The sequence below is a fragment of the Mandrillus leucophaeus genome, unplaced genomic scaffold (assembly GCF_000951045.1).
Source record: "Mandrillus leucophaeus isolate KB7577 unplaced genomic scaffold, Mleu.le_1.0 Scaffold18, whole genome shotgun sequence".
In the NCBI taxonomy this organism is placed as follows: Eukaryota; Metazoa; Chordata; class Mammalia; order Primates; family Cercopithecidae; genus Mandrillus; species Mandrillus leucophaeus.
In genome coordinates, this window is record NW_012101809.1 from 515,473 (window position 1) to 539,931 (window position 24,459).

The following is a 24,459-nucleotide window of genomic DNA, read 5'->3' on the forward strand; positions in this document are numbered from 1 at the left end:
ACCACGCCCAGCTAATTTTTTTACATTTTTAGTAGGGACAGGTCTTGGCTAAGCTTGTCTTGAACTCCTGACATTGTGATCCACCTGCCTCGGCCTCCCAAAATGCTGGGATTACAGGCGTGAGAAACCGTGCCCAGCCTAGTTTATTTTTCTATGTACACCTATAGACAGATGCCCAGGCTGTGTCCCCACCATGGTGTGATTCTAGGCATGCCCTGGGAGGCCCAGAATCTAAGATGTCTGAGCTGATGTCACTGGTGGGGAAATGCTTAGAAAGAAAGAGCAATCCTGAGTTGGCTTCAAGGTACAGATTTGCTCCCACATTTCTCTTTTATTTTCCTTTGGTGTCTGTTCCCTCTGCGTTTATGTTTATGCTCAGCAGTGGAGATATAAGATAAAGAAGATCCTGTCTGTCCTGAGAGACTCACAGTCTGGCAGAACTTCCTACCCCACTAGTAGGAAGCCTCTTAGAGGTCCCTGGATTCCTGCTCTTCTCTATTGCTCTCCTAAATTGTGAGGTTAAAGACCATTTTAAGAATCTTATGAAGTTATGGATTCTCTCCCCTTCCTCCAAATGCAGACATATTCAATATTTTGCATAAAACTCCCAGGGGTTTACAGACCCGGTGAAGCCCATCCACAAAATCCACAAGCTCCATTACAAAAAAAAAAAAAAAAAAAAAACCAACAAGGATGAGAAGGGGGAAGAAACTTAAAATGGAATACAAATAGAAACCAATGCATCCTTCTGTAGCTCATCATCTTGACGACTGGGTTTTCAAAACACATGTGAGATGTGCCTCCTGCAAACCCTAAGACATCAGCACGTTACCTGACATGAAAAAAAGAAATGAACTTAGCTCTATTTTAATTAACTCTATTGCAAACAAATAATATTAAGATGCTGAAGGGAGGATAAAACCAAACAAACAAGCCCAACAAATATTTAATTCTAGTTAGAAGGATTTTTTTCTGTAGTGATATGGGTTAGCGGTTCTGAATTACCTTTTGTGTGCTGTAGAGTTGGGCAGATGAGTAAATGTACTGAGAATATTGGAAGCTAGTTCTTGCTGTTGGAGAGAGTTATAAATATGGAGAAAGGGAGGACTAAAATGAATTTTGTGGTGTCGAGTTGGAACTAGAGGTATCTATATGAATCCATGATTTTGTGTGTATGTGTGTGTGCGTGTGTATACAGATGTAGAAATTAAGATACGTATATTTCTTAGCTCTGTAGGCTAAAGGGCTTAGAAGTGGACACTATGGTTGCATTGAGTACACCTGGCACTCGAATCTTGGTTTCTAAATACCATTTTGTACTGAAAAAAAAAAACAAAACTAGGGCTCCTTGGAGAAATGGCTAATTTTAGGGCTGAGAGGGGGAAAGTACAAGATAAGCTTAGAATATCATATTGTGCCAGAAAGCAAGGAAGTGCTTTTTAAAAAATGGAGATATGAAAAAAGAACACAGGAATCAGAAGGGACCCCCATTGGCCAAATCTGGGACTATTTGAACATCAGAATAAATAATGGTAATTCTTTATTATCATTACAGTGGTATTATATGACAATATTACAGTGGTAATATCACTATAGAATAGCCATAGAATAAAATAATCTATGAGTTCATACAAATATAAATAAATGAAGGAGAAAGGATAGCTCTCTCTTATAGTAGAAATGATGAAGTCAGAATATCATCTTTGTGCAACCATGATTTAGACAAGAATTATCAATGGATGCTAAAACTAGTGGGTAGAAGTTTGATAAAGAAGAGTATATGTACAAAGATTCCGAGCACCTCCATGAAAATAACTTGTTGATTACAAAGGGAAAATTAGTAACTCCACGGTGAGTTAATCTGATGAACACAACCATAACCATTTAACCACAGTTAACAATACCAATAAAGAGATGCACTGACCTCACTGCCTTGAAAAGGACTCCGTATCATTTCTATGGTACACCTGCCAAAACTGTATAACCTTAACCTAATTATGAAGCAGCATCAAACAAACCAAACTGAAGGACATACTACCTAACAACTGGCCTGTAATCTAAAAACAAAAAAATCAAATTCATGAAAGGTAAGGGAAGGCTGAGAACCTGATCTAAATGAAAGAAGACTTAAGAGATATGAACAGTAAATGCAAAGTGTGATCATTAATTGGATGCTGGATCAGAAAAAAAAACAGCTATGAAGGACATTATTGGAGCAATTGGTGAAATTTAAATATAAACTATAGCTCAGATAAGCATTTCGTATCAATGTTACAAATTCCCTGATTTCCATACACATGTTGGGGTTACGTAAGAGAAAATCCTGCCTTTTCAGACCGAGTCGCCTTGTTGTTGTCGTGGAGATTTTCCTGCTACTGCTGCTGCCGCTGCCACTACCACTGGGCTCATTTGCCCTGACCCCTTCCCACCGCCCCGCCCCCAGCCCCACACAAGATGTCAGAGGATTTAGCAAAGCAGCTGGCAAGCTACAAAGCTCAGCTCCAGCAAGTTGAAGCTGCATTATCTGGAAATGGAGAAAATGAAGATTTGCTAAACTTGAAGAAAGATTTACAAGAAGTTATAGAACTAACCAAAGACCTTCTGTCAACTCAACCTTCTGAGATGCTTGCAAGTTCAGACAGTTTTGCTTCTACTCAACCTACTCATTCATGGAAAGTAGGAGACAAGTGTATGGCAATCTGGAGTGAAGATGGATAGTGTTATGAAGCGGAGATTGAAGAGATAGATGAAGAAAATGGCACCGCTGCAATCACTTTTGCTGGTTATGGCAATGCTGAAGTGACTTCACTGTTGAACCTCAAGCCTGTAGAAGAAGGAAGGAAGGCAAAGGAGGACAGTGGTAACAAACCCGTGTCAAAAAAAGAAATGATTGCCCAGCAGCATGAATATAAAAAGAAGAAGGCTTTGAAAAAAGCTCAGAGAATGAAAGAACTTGAGCAGGAAAGAGAGGACCAGAAAATGAAATGGCAACAATTCAACAACAGAGCCTATTCCAAAAGCAAAAAAGGCCAGGCAAAGAGGAGTATTTTTGCTTCACCTGAGAGTGTGACTGGCAAAGTTGGAGTAGGAACTTGTGGAATTGCCGATAAACCTATGACACAATATCAAGATACCTCTATATATAATGTCAGGCATTTGATGCCTCAATAATCAGAAAACCTGTTGGATTTCATCTCTGCAGGGCTTTACATTTACCTTTTTATCCTTATATTTTTCTAAAGGTAAATTATTTGTTAGATGGGTACGCAAGATACCATTGTTGTCATTGGTTGACTTCACTAGAATGAAACGTGAAGAAATTGCATTTGATAACTGCTATTTGTTTAACTTTTCTCGTTATCAGTACCACGGTTCCCTCAAAGTTTGTTGAATAAAGCAACTTTTGTAGATGCTGTTTCATACAGCACTTAGATGAATTATTCATCTTCCTAATATCAGGCGCCTACTTAACCTATGGTATGTACTTTTTGTAAGCTGTAACTTGAAATTTTCAGATACTTTGAACTTGACACATACTCTAGCAATTCATTGGAACACCAAGGCAAAAACACCAACCTGCTAAAGAGATCCTTTCATTTTTCTTATTTTCAACTTTAAAACTTGGCTGTTGTTCAGTTAAGCCTAAAGATAGGTTAACTTGTAAATGACAAAGTTTGTTTTGAGGTTTTTCCTCAAAAACTTGTTTCCTAGGCCTATCAGGCCATCTCTAAAATTGATCTGTTTTATTTTTATGTACTCTTAGTTTTATGTAAGAAACCTTAGAATGAGCTCCCTTTTCTAAGGTGTTTTTGTGTTTTGTATGTTTGCTTTTTTCCTGTTTTTTGTTTTTTCATTTACGGCAGTGGTACCATGTTTTGGATGTGTAATGTTTATATGGGAGAACAAACAGCTGCTGTATAGCCCTGTATACAGTGTAGATACTATTTCTGTAAAAACACAAGGCTAAATTAATGAACAAGAGTACTGACTGTTTCGTCATTAAAAAATTCTTGTATTTTTTGTGCATTAATCTGACCATAATTTCCCTGTATATTAAGTTCATTTAGCTGTTTGTAATTTTTGTTAATTAGATCAAGTTGTCTGCATTTGTTGGTGTAAGTGAACATCACAATTATCCTGAGTTGAGTTTAAGCCAGATACATGCATAGAAAAGGGTCTTCCTATTAATGGAAGGAGATAATTTTTAGGATGTGTATTATTTCAGTTTTGTATGTTTAACTTTTATTAAATAAAGTGTTTTTAAAATAAAAAAAATCCTTGGTCTTAGGAAATACTGACATATTTATGGATAAAGGGGGCATAAATAGTTCAGAAAAAAATATGTGTATGCACATATATGGATTGATAGACGATAGATCCAATGGGGCAAAATTATAGCGATTAGTGAATCTGGTAAAGAATACACTATTTCTGCAACTTTTCTGTAAAAGTGTGAAATTATATAAAAATTAAAAAGTAGATAAAAACAGTATTTGCTGTAAGCTGGAACTCTTTTTTTTGGAGGCAGAGTCTTGCTGTGTCATGTATGCTGGAGTGCAGTGGTGCAACCTTGGCTTACTGCAACCTCCCAGGGTCAAGAGATTCTCATGCCTCAGCCTCCTGAGTAGCTGGGACTACAGGCATGTGCCACCACACCTGGTTAATTTTTGTATTTTAGTGGAGAAGGGGTTTTACTATGTTGGCCAGGCTGGTCTCAAACTTCTGACTTCAGGTGATCCGCCCACCTCAGTCTCACAAAGCACTGGGATTATAGGCATAATCGTACTGCGCCCAGCTAAGCTGGAACTCTTACACATTGCTGGAGGAGATACAAATTGCTACGACCTCTTTGGAACTTCGGTAGTATCTTCTAAGGCTAAACACATATATCCCTGTCACCCAGCAAGTTTGCTTTCATATTTAACCAATGGAAAAGGGTGCTTCTTTTCACTAAAGGACAGGTACAAGAATGTTTATAGTAGTAAAAACTGGAAATAGTGAAACACTGGAAGCAACCTGCGATGGTTAATTTTGTGTATACTTGGCTAGGCAATGGTGCCTAGTTGGTTGGCCAAATATTAGTCTGGATGTTATTGTGAAACATTTTGTAGAGGTGATTAACCTTTACAATCAACTAACTTTAGGTAAGGGGAATTATCCATAATGGCCTCATCCAATCTGTTGAAGGCTTTAAAAGCAAAAACTGAGGTTTCCCAGAGAAGAAGGAATTCTGCCTTAAGACCGTGACATAGAAACTCTGCCTGAGTTTCCAGCCTGCTGCTCTACAGAGCAGCAGGACTTTTGTACTTGCCAGTCCCCACATGTAGTCAATTCCTTAAAAATAAATAAATACATAAATAAACCCTCCTCTCTCTCTCTCATACATATATATAATTGGTTATATATAACATATATAATTGGCTCTGTTTCTCTGGAGAACCATGACTAATATACAACCCAAATATGTTTTGGTTGTATGAGAGAGGTAGTCAATGAAAGAATGGATACATAAAATGCATCCATATTATTCAAACTACATAGATTATTCAAACTACCCAGCAATGGAAAAGAACAAATTGCTATACGCACAAACGTAGATGAATCTTACAGACATAATGTTGAGCCAGACACAGAAGAATATATACTGCATGAATTAATTTTTACAAAGTTCAGGAACGAGCAAGACTAATCTGTAATGACAGAAATCAGAATATTGGTTACCTTTGAGGGATGATAGTAACTAGGAGGGCACACAAAGCAGTCTTCTGGGGTTTTGGAACTGCTATGTGTCAGCGTGGTAGTTACGTAGGAGCAAATATATGTCAAATTTCATCCAGCTGTGCGTTTTATGTATTTTTTTTTAAAGAGGTTAAAAAAGAGTACTTATTTTAAATGCTCACTTTCTCCGTCCCCTCTATGGCTAAGCTGTAACCTCTGTACCGTGTATTTCTACATCCATATTGCAGATCCTGAAAATCTACTCAGGCCTTAAATACATGTTCGTAACTCCATTTCTTATTCCTATCCAAAAACTTGTTTTCCTTTTAGAATTTGCAAGCCATCTAAGAATCTTCCTTCTCTGTAACCCCAAGTACATCTGATGGCCAAGTGCAGTTGATCAACTTCCTAAATATCCCTCCACTTTGTCTCTTCCACTCTTTCCTATCACTGCCTTTGTTTAGGCACCATAATTTCTGCTTGAGTTGCATCATCACCTCGGTGACAACACCACCTAAATTAGCGTTTAAATAACTGAGGACTGTAGCTTTGCCATGCTGACACATAAAACTGACCATCACATAGGCCTAGCATCTACTCCAGTGCCCCCATCTGCTCAATCAATGTTTGTGAAATGAAATGGCTCATTTCTAACCCCAGTACCATCATGTTCCAGACAAGTCTTGGTGTCTGACCATGGGAAGCAAGTAGTTATCATGCATCCATTATGAGTAGTGCAGTGCAGAAAGAGGGTGATTCCAGAAATATATGATTCTGGGTTTTAATCTAGAGAGACAAAACACAGTCAGATGAGTACAAGACAACCTACAGGTAAGTTCCCACATGAATGTCTAAACCATCATCAGGTGCTTTTCATCTTCTTGTAACAATTTTTCTCAGCTTCATCTTTGTTTAAACGATGACAGTAGCCCCTCTGCTGGAGTCCCTGTCTCTAGCTCAGGCTCTCCCTGCTCCAGGGTCTCCTGTATCTGGGCTGCTGGTTGAATTGTCCCCAGATATTACTTTAGTCATGTCCCTCCCTGCTCAAGAACCACAAGAGCTCCTCATTAGCTGCCAAGTCAACTCTAAACTCCTCTGCCTAGCTTTCAGGACCTCCATGCTCTGACCCCTCCCAGGGTGATATGACAGCTGTCTTAATATTTTTGAAGGGCTGTCAGAGAGAAGGATTAGTCTGATTTGTGCTGCCCCAGCAAGCAGAAGTATTATCATAGGTGGAAATTACAAGAAAGATTTAAGTGCCTTGAAGTGTAAACATTTTCCTTTCTACTTAGTGTGTGAATGTGGGTGGCAGAGGTGGTGGTGGCAGTGGTGGCAATGTATGGAATACTGTATGTGACTCTGACAGAACTTGTTCTCCACTCACCAGTCTAAGGTTCCACGAAATAACAAAATACTGCACATCCAGTATTTTGATGTATACGTTGTTTTTTTATGTATAATTTTTTTTGTAATTTTCAAGAATGAGATCTCACTGTAACCAATTTCTTTCACATAACAGAATACAGTGTCTATCTTTCCACATCATTAATTTTCTTCCATCACCTCAGTGTAAATGGCCATGCCACATTTCATTGTATGAATGTTTGATAATATCAGTATCTTATTCAGTAAGTCCCCTGTGGCACTTTATTTTTATTTTTATTTTTTGAGACAGAGTCTGATCTGTCACCCAGGCTGGAGTGCAGTGGCACCATCTTGGCCTACTACAACCTCTGCCTCCTAGGTTCGAGTGATTCCTGTGCTTCAGCCTCCCAAGTAGCTGGGACTACAGGTGCATGCCACCACCCTCAGCTAATTTTTGTATATTTAGTAGAGATGGGGTTTCACTATGTTGGCCAGGCTGGTCTCGAACTCCTGGGCTTAAGTGATCTGCCTGCCTCGGCCTCCCAAAGTGCTGGGATTACAGGCTTGAGCCACCATGCCCGGCCCCCTTGGCACCTTTATAATAATTTATTATCAGAAACATTGCTATGGGTAGGTAGACTCTGAATGATCAAAATGAGAGTAGATAGGTTGGTGGAGAGAGAAAGTTCAGAGTGGTGAGACAGCCTGGCACCACCTCCTGACAGGCACTGAAGAGATATGGCCTGACAACCAGGATGCAGGTTAGAGGATAGTGGGGCTGAGACTGTCCCTGAGAACATCTAGGGCTAGGAGGCTTCTTAGAGGTCATCTTGCTTTGCATCCCTCCGGGAGCTTGACTTCACTGTATAGAATCCCTGGCAGGGCTGACCAGCCCCAGGTCCTGTATTTGAGAGCTTGCTGCTGTGCAAGGCTGTCTGTATCATTGCTGCAAAGCTCTGTTAGAAGGTCAAGTTCTCTGGGTAATGGGATTCGAAGTATTTTCTGTTTATCAATGCTTCTTAAATTTTATAAAATTAGCATGATTCAACTTTTATTGGCTTTTACAAAAGTATTTTTTAATTCTGTTCATCAAAGCCACCTTCTTCTCTGTTTACTCTGACCTACACTTATCTTTCCTGTCTCTAAATCTCATTGTTAATTTCTGTATAATCCAGTACATGTCTATATACTGTCTTGTGTTATTACAAGTTTGTTTCACTCATGTTGGTCTCAGCTGTCCAGTGAGGAACATTTTCCTCTGGCCAAATTGTGACTTATTTTCTCATTTTCCCTGACACATAGCACTGTGCAGGAATTGGCCACTTATGATGGCTGGGTACTGGATTCTCCAGGTGTCACATAAATTATCTGGCATTCCACAGAGGCTCTGGACCTGGGGATGCCCCCAAACACCCACAGTTCTCCTGGACCTGCTGAGCCCCTTGGAAATGACCCAGGTATCCAGTCACTGGCATTGCAAATGTTCAACCTGTCACATTATTCTGCCTCTATCTCCTCTTTGACCTCTAGTGACTGGGCCAAGAGACCTGCAGAACCTAATGTCCTGTCCAGATTCCAGATTAAATGTCCTCCAGTAGCTACAGCACAATCAGGCTGGAAGATCGCTTTTGTATTCTTTTCTCATTATTTGTGAACAGCATTAGAACAGAGGTGGTCTCTAGCAGCTACCAATCTTTAAGAAATTACCCCGCGTTCTATTCTTGAAAAATGAGCCTTATTGCCATCGTGTCTACTGTGTGCCAGATACCATGCCAGACAGCTCTGTAAAGCTGACTGCAGGGACTAGGTCCTGACAGCCATCTCTTTGCTCTCTTGCTCAGTCTATACTGGGAGGCAGCTACTCAATTACATTTTTACTAGCAAACCCTCTGAAATGACCTCTACAATGATATCATCACACTCTTTTTACTCAGAAACCACTGCTTAGCACTATTAACATCTCTCCTCTCCATGCTAAATCAGAGGGGCAGGATAGCCTACTTAAATAAAGCTTAGAACAGGAGACCCTGCTGGTTTCTTGACAGTTTTTTTCAAGTGCATTCAGACATGATTCTCCATAGATATTGAAGGGCTGTCAGGTGGGAGGAGGACAAGATCTACTTTGTGACCGAATCCTATTGCTTCTACAATCCTAACATGGCTCCCGGCTCCATGCCACAGTCCTGCTTCAGACCACCATGCACTTGCCTGGATTACCACAGCAGCCTCCCAACCAGTTGGCCTGCCTGTCCAGTCTTGCTCCTCTAATCCTTTCTCCAGAGAGCCTAAGTGATCTGTTTAAATTGTAAATCTGATCACACCACACCTCTGCTTAAAACTCCATAATGCTTTTGTATGGCCTTCAGGATAAACCTAAACTCCGCAGCATTGCTTTGAAGACCCAGTCTCGGCTTGGCTCTCAGGCTGCATGTCTTGCCCAGACTGTTTCAGTCCTACCAAACCACTTGCACACTGAATCCCAAATACTTTTTAATTCTCTTACCTCTAGGTCTTTGTCTAGAACATAACCCCTCCCCTGTTCACCAAGTTAGCTCATTTGCCTTCCAGGTGTTACCTCAGATGTCACTTCCTCCAAAAGTCTACCCTGGTCATCCAAGGCTACGCTGGGTATCCTTCTGTCTTCTGAGTATTCTAGGTGTATTCTATCTTCTCTCCTGTCATTTTATCTTGTGATTGCCTGTTTCCATGTATCTTCCTCTCCAGACAATAAGCTCCTTGAGGGCTGGGATTGTTTTATCTATCATTGTATTTCCAACACCAGTGCTTGGCACAGAGACACTCAATAGTTAATGAATGAATGACAGATAAGCTAACAAGAATAGGTGGAAGACTCAGAGGGGGTACATTTCTATGTACTGAAGAACTTGCTAATAACTAGTGATATTAAAAAAAAAAAAAAAAAAGAACACATTGACCTACCAAGCACAGGGAAAGCCCCATCTTTGAAAAGTCTCCAAGCAGAGCCCAGCTGGTCATCAGGGAGCTTCCTCAGTAGATGGCAGTAGATGTGAGATGCCCTCCACTCATTTCCCATCTGTAGGAAGCCACGCTTAGATTCACTTGTGAGGTCAAAAGACTTGGGCTGGGGTCCCAGTTCTGCACTGACTGTGAGGCTTTGGACCAGTCATAGCCTCTGAGCTTTCTTGCTTGTGAAATAGAAATGACATCTGCACTGCCTACTTCAGAGATTTTTGAGGTTCCAATGAGATCACACATGCTCAAGTACTCTGTGAAAGCCTTAAAATATAATGAAATGTATTATTTACCATGTAATCTTCAGGACTTGCAGCCTCACTGAATAATCTGAGTTTCACAACTAAAATGGAAACCAAGTGCCACATGTAAAGCACTGCTGCAGGGAGAGCTGCGAATTAGAGCAGAGACCTGCCTTTTCTGCGCTGTACTACCGCCCTAGGGAAGATAGTGGGCATCCGGAGCATCTGGTTGGTTGGGGTCTGTCAAGGGCTTGTTGTTCTAGCCATCAGAGAGATTGCTTGGGGCCTACTACTAATGTCTTAAATCGTCATGAAAATCAGCAGAAAACAAAAACTACACACATACTCAATAAACCTTTCCTTTGGGTCCCTTGATTTATGCTTAAAGGAAAGTCAAGAACAATTAACAGCATTTCACTTCCCCTTTAGCAAGACAAACCCAATGAAACCATTAACCATTTAATTTAAAGGCTTTTTATTAGGAACCAGGGGAATGAGCTGCTTATCCCTCTATAACAGTCTAGAGCAGGTCGTCAGGCCCAGGATGAAGAGAGGTTATCAAAGGTGCTGTGGTGTGCTTTGCTGCACGTGCTTAGGGCCTGGAAGGAAAGGTGGTGGCAACAGAGGTTGGCAGGAACTGGTGTTAGTCGAAACACCAAAATCCTGGGGGAGAGCCCCTCTACCTTCCTTCTAACTCCACTTGAGGTGGGAGCATTCCAGGAGACAGAGAATGTGAGCAGGATGCAGCAGTGTCATCTGAACCCCTGGCTTCGTTCAGTGCTACTTCACTTGCCGGCCCTCCACTCTTCTTGCCGTTTAGTGATTAGGTATTTGAAGAACTCATACACAGACCACGCTATGGCTGTGGAGGGGATCTGGTAAATTACTCTAGCTTGCACCCCTCGGAAGTAGGCGGTCACCCCACCTACTTGATACACCGTCCTGAAGGCACTAGCCATGCCTGTGATATGTCCTGTAATGTGTGAGTTCAAAGCCAAGGACTCCTGGGTGTTGAGCAGTGTTTTGCAAACGTCCAGTGGGGTTGTGGCTGCGGCAGCTACAGCTCCTGCGCAAGCTCCAGAGAGGACGTGGGAGCTTGGGTTGTACCGTCTCTGGGGGTTAAAGTGCTCCTGCAGGAATTCATAGGTCATGAAGTGAATGGCTTGGAAGGGAACGTTCATGGTCAGCTGGGTGGTGTAGCTGCGGTAGAAGGCCCCGGCCCCTTCATTTTGCCACACTGCCCGTACACAGTCTGTCACCCGGTGGTATGGTGAGTTGTACATCTGCATCCTCTGCTTGACCACTAGTAGTGCCATCATCAAGGAAGGAAATGGTGACAGTGGCCAACCAGTGATGGAGAGTATCCAGATTCAGAGTCCCAAGTCAGCAGATCAGCCAATGGAATAGAGAGAGAAAAAAGTATGAGTGAGCTGCTGGCTAACCTGAGAAGTCAGCTTCCCTTTTTTGAGGGGAGGGAGTAGGCAGCGGGTTGGTAACAAGTCAAAAAACAACAAACCCACTTCCATCAGGACTTCTGTAAAGCCAGCCAATTCACACACAGGACGTATCTATGGTTTGGGAGCTCCAGAGAGTCTTCTTGAACTAAGTACCTATCTCTAATCTTACCCTCTTACCACTCCCAACAAGAAATGACTCCATGACAGTGAACATTATCATGAACACAGGCCCCTAACAATCCCAATCCTCAGGTACAAAGAGCACCTAACTTCTAAAATGTGAGATGGTGATCCTCCTAGAGGGGAGGAGAGAGAAGTGCTACCAAAGAAAAGATTCTTAGCCAAAAAGAGTTGGCTTTAGTTTTCAAACACCTCCCACTCCCTCAAGTAGATAACATGGTGTGAGCTCTGTGGAGCTTCAGCTTAGCTTTGGCTCTGTCCACCCCATGGCCTTGCCCAGACAGAAAGTGAACGTGGCAACGATGCTATCCCCTTGTATTTGTTCATCCTCACGTGGAGAATGTTTTTGGAGAATTTTCCTCCAACTGAAAAGCCAAGACCCCAGTAGAAATGCAGGGACTGAGTTCTACAATTTAACCTTTCATTCCTATCCCAACTAGCTTCATTCCGATAAGAAAGGCAATATATTTAAGTGTCAATTCCTGCAAATCATAAGAGGGCAAAAAAAAAAAAAAATCCATCTTCACCTCTTTGAAGAAAAATGAACCTGCTAAACTTTCAGGACAGATCAAATCTACTACAAAGGAGACTCCCAGGAAAGCCCCAAAGATTAGTGAAATCCCAGTGAATCTGCTTCCTGTCCAAGAGGGTGCCTCCTAACTACCAAAAACATGGAGGGAGCACCCTCTAGTGGTAAAACAAGGTAAGAGAATTTCCCACCAAAACTGATGTGCTCTTTCTTCTGCAAACTGGAAAGAAACACAGGTGCAGCTGTCCAGAGCGATAGGTTGAGGAATCATTACCTTCTGCAGGGTTCATGGCTGCATCATGAAGTAATGTTGCCACACACCCGGCCGCACCTGCAAACAAGAAAACAACTGCCACATGTAAGGCCAAGAGAGCGTGACCAACTCATTGAAGTCTCCCACTGAAGGGGAGTGGCTGTGCTATACCACAAGGTAACGTTAGGAGGTAGTCCAAAAGATGGGGATTCACTGCTCCTAAACTCCTGTTTAAGGGAAGTATCTGTTCCCACCAACTTTGTAAGGTCACCAATGCATTCCACATCCATGATAGGAAGGCCAGCTCAGGTCTTATCAATAAAGATCGTTCTGAGAATAAATGCAGCGCCCCAGACAGGAAGCAGATACACTGCTGCCTAGGGATGACAGCACATCACCTGCCACCAGTGGAGGGAGATACGGGGGCCAGGTGGTCAGATCTCATAGAATCTCACCACAGAATCCCACCTCTGTCCTGCTGCAGAACCCATTTGCAGATCCTAACGTTTGTCTATAAAGATCTTTCGTTCAGGTCCTGAACTACTCTACCCCTCACCCTCTCCACACTCAACTTGGTTCCAGCCAGTCCTGAAGCCCTAGGCTGCTATCCTTTCTCTTACTTCCATACAACCTTCTGGTTTCTTCATGCAGTTCCTTGGCCCCACCCCCATTCACTTTGTCATGAGGCTTTGTCATGTTCTCAACAACACAAACTGCCTCTGGTGAGTTAGGATCCTGAAAAGGTGAGGCGAAAAGCAGGGGCTTCATTAGTATCTTCCTTGGGTGGCTGGCTGGGTCGCCTCCAATCCTGCCCTGAGGAGCAGGACACCATACAACTATGAAACATACACTGGGGGTAGTTCAGTGTGTCTCCACGTTACCAGGGCATTAGAAGTTGATGCCAGGGAGATGAGAGGAACAAGTCAAGCTGGTAGGTAAGGGAGGATACTGTAACCCTTTGTTGAGATGCCCCAAAGGAAAAGGCAGGGTTGAAGCGGCCCGTTGTCTGAAAACATCAGGTTTGGAAGTCCCTCCCTTATAATCTGGCCTATCCCAGCCCAAAGCTTCAGCTCCAAACCATGCTGAGACTGGAAAGCACTGACAGCAGCAAAGCCCAAAGAGTTGGGAAAGTGGGGGAACCAGCACAGGAAGGCTCAATACCATTGGCAATATGGCTATTGCCCCCAGGGTGGATTACATCACTCAATGTCTTTTTTAACTTTTCGTAGCAGGCAAAATAAAGGGCGTGGGCAGGCCCTGCGCCTGTTGCTGTGACGTTCAGCCCCCTCATGGGCCTCCATAGGCCCTCCGTTCTTATAATCCTCCAGAGGGCTTCCAACACATTGCGATAGCGGGCAGCTGGGTCAGGCTGTAGACTCTGCATCCGGGTCTGAAATTACAGCAAGGAGAAGCGCAATGTCAGCAATGCCAACTTCTCGCCCTACCTCAACACACTTGGCAGACCTTCTACATGGAGCTGTGCCCATCTGTGAGAGGGATATCTGACATTCAGTTTATTTCCAATCTATAGCTGATCTTTCTTTTAAGCCTTGGACCTTTCTTTTTCTAGTTATCTATCACCCTGAGAGTGGAACACCATTATTTTCCTTGAAAAAATAATACCACCATTTGCTAAGTGTCCTGGTACTCCAAAATCATTCAGAGCCCCAGCAACAAATATCAAGCTTTCAGAAGTTGCTTTTGTGCCTTAATACACTCAAGCTGACAGTTCTTCACAAATGGATTCTAAATTCAAGTATTTACTGTCTATGACATACTTTATGCTTTATACCTAAAGATTGCCCCTGGCCCTGCTTCATGACCACACACTGAGGGATGGCTAATATTTTGATACTTTTTCAGACTATCTGGCAATGGCGGCTGGGTCTACACCGAGTCTTGGCAGAAGTAGCATTCTTAATAGATGATTTTATTTCTTGGGAAAGAAAGTTTACCCTGAAACTGCAAAGGTGGGAGTGTCTAGCTAGAAACCAATCTAGTCTCCAATCCTGAAGGGCCCTTCCAGATTTCCAATCTAAATTGATTGAATCCCAAAATTGGCATTAGCAAATAAAATCAGTCTCAGTGAAACATAATCCTTGGAATCTCTCTAAAGGATTCAATGATTGGAATAAAAGCGTAGGGTAGACACTTTGTATGATGTTCCTTGACAAAGTTTTGTTGAAATTTGAGAAATTAATCTTATTTGAAACACCTCCCTAAATTAGGCCTTTTCTGAAGAGTGTGTCTCCCCAGGAAAATTTCTCTGACCCATCTACTGACCCATTTCAAGGTAAAGTAACATGGAAACTAATAGTTAATATAAAATCAATGTCTAAAAAGAAAAACCAATGTCTGGTGCCTGACACACAATAAGCACTTCTGATTTGTCTGTTGAATGAATGAATCTTTTGTCACATAACTGTATCAGCTACAATCACTGGTGAGCCAATGGGAGCAAGTGATGCCCAAGTACAGTTTAAATTTCTGCATCAATCTAATCACTCGATTCTATTTGGAATTAAAAGCTTGAACCTTCGGCCAGGCACAGTGGCTCACACCTGTAATCCCAGCACTTTGAGAGGCTGAGGCAAGCGGATCACCTGAGGTCAGGAGTTCGAGACTAGCCTCGCCAACATGGTGAAACCCCGTCTCTACTAAAAATACAAAAAAATTAGCCGAGCATGGTAGTATGCGCCTATAATCCCAGCTACTCAGGAGGCAGGAGAATCGCTTGAACCTGCAAGGCGGAGGTTGTAGTGGGCCTTTGCTGGTTTGAGCCACTGCACTGCAGCCACGGTAACAAGAGCAAAACTCCATCTCAAAAAAAAAAAAAAAGAAAAAAAAAGCTTCAACCTTCCTCTTGGCCAATTGGAATCCAAGAGTAATACCTTTCCTCAAGATCATGGGAGAAAAGAAACTAACCAGATGAACAGGTCCCGGTTAGCTGCAAGCAATCCACATTCCTCTGGTTATTTTCTCCTGCCTGCTACCAACAAAAAACCGGAAGCTTAAAAGGTTAGTTACTGGATGGTCAATCAGAAATACTCTATACAGTATCACTTATCACAATTTGACACATTCTTTCCTACTTCCTCCCACAAAACCTCATGTATTTCCAATAAAGGGTTTGTTTACTGATCTTTCACATCACACAAGGCATATAAAATCCATCAGAAGAGTTGTTCATAGAGACTACGGGTCAAATGCTGGCTAGAGCTACTAATAAGCAAAGATAAATTGAGCCTCTTGGCTTATCATGTTTCCATGCATTTATTCAAAACTGATCTTGTATAGGGAGAATGTTCAGAAATTGCATTGCTCTGCCGCAGTCAGTGGTGTATTTGGCTACCAATTCTGAAAGGTTTGGCTTCAGAGGCCTGGAACTCCTCACCCCCAAGAGAAAACCAGATTGTGGGAAGCTACTTTGAACATTCTATACACACATCTAAGTCTAACTCAACAATTCTAACTCGATAAAAATACACCCTTATGGAGAGGACCTGGGCATAAGCTATGCCAAGTATATAAATATGGCTCCCCAAGTTTGTGGGCCAATAAATCTGCCTTTTACAGAAAGATGAAATATCTAAGTAAGAATTTCTGAAAAATCTCAGTATGAAAAACCTCGACCTGGCTTGGAGAAAAGTCAAACAACCCAGTAGAGAGGTAAGTGGTTTGGTAAAATACAAGCCACATTTGAGTCAAAAAGCCTGAGTCTGAGCCTCAGCTTTGCTAGTTGTATGATCTTGGGTATGTCACTTAACCTCTCTAAGCTTCAAAATTGTCATCTATAACAACAGGCCAAGAATGACTGGCTCATAGGGCTGTTGTGGGGATTAAAAGAGATAAGGTATGTAAAAGCCATTGGTAATTTATAAGGTGCTAGAAATATAAAGATCTTTATTGTATTCAAAATGATTCTAAGATATATTTGTTCATATCTAAGAATTTACAGATCATGGTAGCATTGCCTCCTGTATAAGTCATTTCACAAATATACATGGGCAACTAACTGTCCTTAGCCACTAATAAATCGGGGTTAATTTTGTATTTTTTGTTTTCCTTTTAAAGTTTCTCTGTGGCTATAATGATTTACATGTCCCACTATTAATCTGAAGGTCATATGTTCAGGGACAAGCTTTACTGTGAAATTCTGTGCCTTGCCTGGTTCTTGTAATCTGCTTTTGGGAAGTCATATGGAAGGCTTGAGAGTCTGATACACTGAGTTCAAATCACAACTGTGCCACCTAAACTCTGTGACCTTGGACAAGTTATATAACTGTTCCCTAAGCCTCCTTTCAACTGTAAAATAATGAAAATAGTTTCTACTTCATCAAGTTGCTTCACAGATTAAATGAATAAATGTATGTAAGGTACTTCAGATAGTGCTTGGCACACAAGATCACCGAACACTTATTATTAGATGGAAGAAAATCAAATAAGCTAATGTTTCCATTTCCTAACCTTTCACAGGTGAATATGTACAGATACCATTTACATTTGGAAACTGGAGATTTATCTCCCTCTGCTCTTCCCCTCTTTATTATATAAGTGGATATTTGCTTCACCACTTCAGAGCCAACAACAGCAGCTTGATGATAGGTGGGTACTTAGCCAGATGATTTTGAGAAGGGTTCTGACCGTTTTGGGTTGCAGAATCTGTCCCCGTAGATAAAGTCTGGCGCTTGCCTCTGAGGCCCAGAAAAGGAAACTGGGATTTATCTGGGCTTCCAAGCCTCTCCATTATGGCCATGGAAATAGCTGGTTGAATAACGATGGTCTAGCAAGGCTACACTGACTTCTCATGGTCCCTCTCAAGGATATTAAAAGTCAACTTGACCCTGATAAGTAGCTGAGGATGGACAGGCTTGCATGCTAAGAGGCAATGTCAGCTTTCATTTGCAAACACTATGGTTGCCCTTTAGGCTCCAACAACATGGATACCTGCCTCCAGTCTTAAAGACTGGGCTGCTTTTCCTCCCCACCATCCACTTATTAAAAGAAGGATAACTGCCGGAACAAGCAAACTGGGAAGCCCTTTCTGAAGGAAGGGATTTGAATTTTACTTTCATGCCTGCACAAAAGCATTTAACATACTCAATGACACTAAATCATACTGGCCTCACCTAGTTTTTCTCTCTAAGTCATTTAAATCCCAGCATTAAGTGCAAGTCAAAATGAGCCTTCTAAAATAAGCTTTCGTTATTGTTGACAACTCCTGAGCATTTTTTTCTCAAATCATTATTTCCTTAATGGAGGGCTTTCAAGATATAACTGCAATGTTGTATGACTAATTTTTTAAAAACCAAAATGCCAAAGCTTATGTAAATGAGTAAGAACTGTTCTTCAAAATAGTTACCTTGGAAGGCTACAATTGACTTATTCCAGCAATGCTGTGGTTATGCAAAACCTTTCTGGAACTTCTCTTTCAGAGGTGTTTCCTCAATGGGTTCATAGGCCTCAGAAGTAAAGCAGTCTCCTTGCTTTCAAGTCCCACCTTATTTTGACGCCAACAGTATTACCCATTTTGACCTCCCACTTTGTTCACCATATTTGATTCTGAATAGTCTTTGTTCCTGCAAAATCAATTTCATCTTATCACAGGGCAAAGATTTGCCTCCCTTAAGGACATGCACTCAAATATTCTAGAAGCATTTTTAACAGGGATTTATAAAATGTTTATAGCAACAATAGCACTATGTAAATATATGGAGTAAGGAGATAACCTCCCATTATGTTATAATGGAACAGTGGTTAAATTGGTAAGTTACAGTAATATTTCTAAGATAAATTATTACACTGTATTTTTCAAGCCATTAAATAATTTTCACGGTTTTCTTTGATCTGTTTTCCATTCAATACTCATCCAGAAAAACAGCATCCTAAACCCTGCACTCCACTCATACTGCACTCACTCCCTAGTCTAAGTCTAGGGAGCTAGATTATATTAACTTTTGGATATACGGCATTATTAACTCACAAGTCATTCAACCTAGAGTCTATACATATAATGTATGCATCTTTTTTATTTGTACTTACTCGTTTTACATTTCAATGTTGTTACTTCTCATGGATTTTACTGTTTATTTCTATTTCTCCCAATTGACAAGGGCATTTAACATTCTAATGTCCATTTTAGTCAAGTACATTTACCCCATTTTCAATGGATATGGCCCTTGTTAGGAGTTACCTTGTGCTAAAATACTCCTGCCAGTTTACTGTCATTCACAAAGCTTAATGAGCACTCCCCCCATTTCCTTATCCACATTACTAATGAAAACATGAAACAGTACTAGAATCAGAGGGAGGTAAAAGGGATCTACTTTGCATTTCCCAAGTTGATTCTCTCCTCCTTTTGAATACATAACACTTTCCTGATTTGACGAGGAAATATAAATCAAAAAGCTGCCAGGTTACTGTTTGACTATTACCCTTAACATGTAAAGGAGGTATCGGTCTTTGTCATATCAACAGTCCCCTCTAGTTTACCTCTTCCTCAATTCAGTCCTCACCTTTAGTGGCTGCTACCTTTACTAATGCAAGAATAAGAACTGTAAAGAACAATAATCTGTTTCTTTCTTCACCCAGCTTTCTTCAGAAGGACCTGACTTCTGTACACATTAATCATCCTGCTTGGTTGTGAATGCAATTATACTTTCACAAGAATCGTGTCCTCTTGTTGATCTCATTCCATTGTCTTCATACTTACATCTACTTTCTAATACCGTCACACTTCCTTTCTAGGCAACTTCTCCCTTTTTGTCAACTTCAGGTGGCCAAAGAAATTGCTATCAGTTTCATCTCTCTTGTTTGGAGGCTGATGTGCTCCCTGCACATACAGTCCTAATCCCAGCTCAATTTTCATGTTCAGGAAATAGGTGGGGTATCATGCTTGCTTCACAGAGAAACTGAAACCTTTTCCTGAATACGATCTTTCCCATATTACTTCCAGTCTGGAACTCTGCATTCTCACTGCACAATGATTTCCAATCACTCATGTGTTAAGATTTAACGTGTAAGTCCTTTATCTAGCTGAAAGATTCCAGATTCGGGTTCCTGCCCCGTCAGTAAAGGAAGATACAGTAAGGAGTTTGTAAAAGCACTAGCCCAGAAAACATCTCAAGCCGTTAGATCCATTTCAGGGTCTGGGTCACGCCAGCTGGCTTCACCTTAATCGAGTTAGTAGCACTTACCTGAGCTTCGGGATACCCCATCCCACCCTATTCCTGTTTAGTCCCAAGTGGGGTCCAGGGCTTTGGCTGACAGATTTTCGATCCTGAGTCCCGATTCAGATTTCACTGACGGTTAGAAAGAGGTCCTGGTTCCTGACTGGGATCAACTCCCAGCTGGGACCTTGCTTGAATGGAGTGTCGGTTCGAATCATGTGGTAGTGGCAGGAGCCAGGAAGGAACCCATGTCGGCTCCGGCTCTCAGCCGGGATCCTGGCTCCGGACAAGACCCAGGGGTCGGGTCAGCCCCAGGTCTGGTTCGAAGCCCAGTGCAGGTCTCACCTTGACGCAGTCGATGGGGTACATCACGCAGTGCTCCAGGATCCCTGCCACGGCGCCTGCCACCATGTGCGTGGTGACAGTGGCTCCAGCTGGCAGCGCCTCGTAGTCCGGGCCGGAGTCCGGATCTTGACGTACCGGCGGCCTGCAGGCCCCGGCCTCCCCGCCGCCGGCCCCCCGGCCCACGCCCCGCTGCAGCCACCCGTCCAGCAGCGCCGACTCCCCGGGGCTCCGCCCGGGCCCTGCCGCCGGCCCCCCCGCCACACCGCCAGCACCCCGCCCCTCCAACTCCATCCACCCGGGCCAGCTGCGGCGCCCACCCCCGCCGCCGCTGCCACCAGTGCCGCCGCCGCCCCCCGGCCCCGTAGTGTCCGCCTCAGGCGCGGCCCAGAGAGCCCGGGGCCTCCGGCTCCCGCTTGGCCCCGCGGACACGCCCCCCAACCAACCATTGGTGTAGACCCCGAGTTAGACCCACCCTTTTCCTGACGTGAGAAAAATCAGTCGGTAGTATTAGCGAAGTCGCCTGTCATTCCTCCGCCCTGAGGCGTTGCTAGCGCCTAAATCCCACCCCTTCCCCTTTGATCTTGGAAGCTTCTTGTTTATTGGTCACTGATTGGCCGACATGTGCGATCAACCCGCCTCTGACTTTTTAGAAGGGCGGGAGAAACTTAAGGCTGAACTTTGATAGGCTCAACCACTCTTGATACTTTGACCGCGGCCATTGGCCCGCACCACGTCGGTCCCCGATTGGCTATAGAAAGAGCGAAGCGCCCAGGGAGTTTAGGGGCCGACTTCGGGCCCCTCACTGGCGCCTGCAGAGCTGCGGTCCGCGTGCGCGGGATCGCGTCGGGGGCGGGGCGGTGACAGGCCTTCAACGTCAAACTGCTGACGGGCACCGTTACGACCAGCGCTCGAGTGCGCTCCTCAAATTCTGAGACGCGTGGCTGGAGAGCGGGCGGCCCTGGCCCCGGAGAGCCGTATTCCCGCGGGATCTCGTCGCGGGCATGAGGCGGAGCCGGCCTGGACCGGTCATCCTCTGGCTGGCGCGACCCGCAGCCTGTCCGGGAAGCCGTTGCGACATGCGGGCCGGGAACCGCCTCACAGCCAGGGGGGGACCGCGGCGGCCCGCTAGACTCTTGTCGGGTCTGGAGTGGGCCCTGGGGCCGGACCCAGTGCTCCTCAGGCCCCAGCGCCCGGCACTGAGCCTCGCATCCACGTTCGCACAGTAAACCCAGCAAGTGTTGAATGAATGAGGTCCTCCGGGCCCCGGCTGTCACTGGGCTCTACGCCAGGCCGAGAGCCGAAGGCGGGGAAGGAAGATGTCGAAATGGGCGGGATGATTCAGAGATGACGGCCGGTGGCGAGGCGGGGCTGGAGGCCGCATCCCAAAGGCAGCAGGAAAGTGCGGCGGCTGTGGGGAAGTTCGGACGCACTGACCGGCCCAGTCTGAAGCATCAGCATCTTGTTCCTGAGCCGGCGCGCTGATGGGCCCCCCGCCTGGCGATGAGGGCCTCTGCCTCCCTCGGGTCAGCCCGGGTCCTGAGAGGCAAGGCCAGCGATTCCCGGCCTTAGGACCTCCTGCGCTAGGGAGCACGGGCGCCTTCCGTTTGCCTTCCCTGAGCGTGTTGGCACAAGCCGCCCGCGGTTTCCAGCTGTCTTCTCTGTTTTACCCAGATGATGCAACTGTGGACTTTTTCATCTGTTTATAGCCTTTCCTTGGATAGGAAAGATGTTTTCCTTTTTTTCTTTCTAAAGTTTAGCCCTTCTCTGGGCTTCCTGTTTAAAAACTTTTTGTACTCTTAAGCGGTCGTTGTTAACCGTTGGGTCGCGACCGTTTGGAAAATAATAAACCTACGAATTCTCTTCTCCTACTTCTACCTCCCATCCCCTCTGTGCACCCAAAATTTTGCATATAATTTCTGCATTTCAGGGTCCCTGAAGGTGCCATGTAGACACCCTAGGGGGTCCATTAACCTAGTTAACCTCTCCCTGGCCGGCGCAGTGGCTCACACCTGTAACCCCAACACTTTGAGAGGCCGAGGTGCGACGATTGCTTGAGCTCAGGAGTTTGAGACCAGCCTGGACAACATGGCAAAACCCCGTCTCTACAAAATAATAATAAATACAAAAAAGTACACAAATTCAAAAATTAGGTGGGTATGGTGGCGTGCACCTGTAGTCTCAGCTACTGGGGGGAGGATTGCTTGCACCAGGGAGGCTGAGGCTGCAGTGAGCTATGTTGACGCCACTACACTCCAGCCTGGGTGACAAAGCAGAACTTTGTCTCAAAAAATTTTTTTAAAAAGGAAATCCCCCACAGCATGTTCAGTCTCTCCATTTCTCTAGCATATTTAGCTTGAGAAATGAATAGGTCTACCAAAAATCCATTCAATCCTGCTAGAGTACTAATTCCCTTTACTGCCAGATTACTCAAGTGATGACCTATCCACCTCTATGTCCTTTCTCTCCTTAAGCTCTTTTCATTTTTCACTCTCTTATTCATTGGTCATAAATGACCTTTCCAAATCCAATGGTCTTTTTCTATTCCGGTTTTTCTTAACATCTCCAGATAACACTTGCCCCCACCCCTCACTGGCACTTTTTCCTAGCTTCAGAAACCGCTCTACCTTTTAGACTTCTCAGTCACTTACACTTCTCTAGCCATTAAAGTGGAACATCCCTAAAAGTTTAATGCTTCATGGTCATCTTTAATACCTTAGAGAACTTTTGCCATTCCAAACCAGTTGTCCTCATTGGAACCTATCTTTATTTCCCTTATTGCATACTTTTAACTGAAAATTCCATGGGAACATTCAGTAATGTTTATTGAGTACCAGCTGTGTACTTGAAGCTGGGGATACAGGACAGACAGAGTCCATGTTCTCATGGAGCTTTTTAATGATGGGGGTGGGGAGGTGGGACAGAAAAACACACACAAAATGTCAGCTCTGGATGCCATGCTGATCTTTGAAATAGGGTGGTATGATATAGTGTGACTGGGTGGCTACATTTGTATGGCCAAGGAAGGCCTTTCTGAGGAGATGACATGTATGGTGAGTTCTCAATGACAGGCAGGAGCCAGTCATGACAGACTTGGAGAAGGGGCCAGCAGAAGGAACAGTAGGTACGACAACCCTAAGATGAGAACAAGGTTGGTGCATGAGGAACAGAAGGCCAGTGTGGCTGGAGCATGGTGAGTGAGTGGGGGAGGGGATACAACATGAGGTTGGAAAGATAAACAAGTGGTGAATATTCACCTTGATTTCTGACTCAGCATGTCCATTCCAAACTCAGCCGTCCCACTCCCCACCCTAACCCATTCCTCCAAAATGTTTGTTTTCCACGAAAATCTTCACTATTTGCCCAATGAATGAGACTGTAAAGCTGGAGTCTTCCTTGAGTGCCCATTCAGAATCATTATTCTGAACTGTTTCTTCTATTTATGCTCTCCTTTTCCTCTGTATTGATACACTTTCCCTGAATCTGGTTACGTCTGTATTGTCATAACCCCTTGAAAGGCCTGCCTGCCTTGAGGATCCCCTAGCTTCAGCAGTATTTCGATTCTCCTCCTTCCAGGTACATAGTAGGATGTTTTTTCCACCTCCTTGAAGATAGGCATGGCCATGGGATTTGATTTGGCCAGTGAAATACGAGGGAAGCACAAGAGTCACACATTTCCTCCTCTGCCACATGACTAGTGATTGTTCAAATGGTGGAGGCTCTGTCAGCCTGGGGCTCTGGTGAGGATGACATGAAGCAGAGTTCCCTACTTGTTACCTGCTTGCTCTCAGTCAGACTTCAGCATCAGTGAGAAATAAATCTTAGTTGTTTCAAGACACAGAACTTTTAGGATTATTCCACACCATAGCGTAAACTAACCCAGTACTTCTGAGACTTTAATGTGATGATAAATGATATTACCTGAAGAATTTGTTAAAATGCAGATTGCAGTTCTGTATGTCTGGGTGGGGCCTAAGATTCTTCCCTCCCTCCCTCCCTCCCTCCCTCCCTTCCTTCCTTCCTCATTCTCTTCTTTCTTCCTTTCTCCTTCCTTCCTTCCGTCCTTCATTCCCTCCTTTCCTTCCTTCTTTCTCTTTCTCTTTCTTCTTTCTTTTCTTTCCCTCCCTCCCTCCCTCCCTCTCTCTCTCTCTCTTTCTCTCTCTCTTTCTTTCTCTTTCTTTCTTTCTTTCTTTCTTTCTTTTCTTTCTTC

General features: G+C 43.7%; 1 protein-coding gene and 1 pseudogene across 2 annotated transcripts; one reads left to right on the forward strand and one right to left on the reverse strand.

The window, feature by feature from the left end:
* Window positions 1–2,327: 2,327 nt before the first annotated feature.
* On the forward strand, window positions 2,328–3,221 carry LOC105537734 (annotated as a pseudogene). Its single transcript, XR_001005769.1, has one exon. The product of XR_001005769.1 is annotated as a survival of motor neuron-related-splicing factor 30 pseudogene (transcript).
* A 7,556-nt stretch (window positions 3,222–10,777) lies between these two features.
* SLC25A28 (solute carrier family 25 (mitochondrial iron transporter), member 28) lies at window positions 10,778–20,668 on the reverse strand. Its single transcript, XM_011977375.1, has 4 exons — window positions 20,253–20,668; window positions 13,900–14,128; window positions 12,760–12,816; window positions 10,778–11,622 (listed from the first exon to the last, which is right to left on the reverse strand). Exons 1-4 carry the CDS (start codon window positions 20,541–20,543, stop codon window positions 11,105–11,107), a joined length of 1,095 nt encoding a protein of 364 aa, XP_011832765.1. The 5' UTR covers window positions 20,544–20,668; the 3' UTR covers window positions 10,778–11,104.
* Window positions 20,669–24,459: the final 3,791 nt, after the last annotated feature.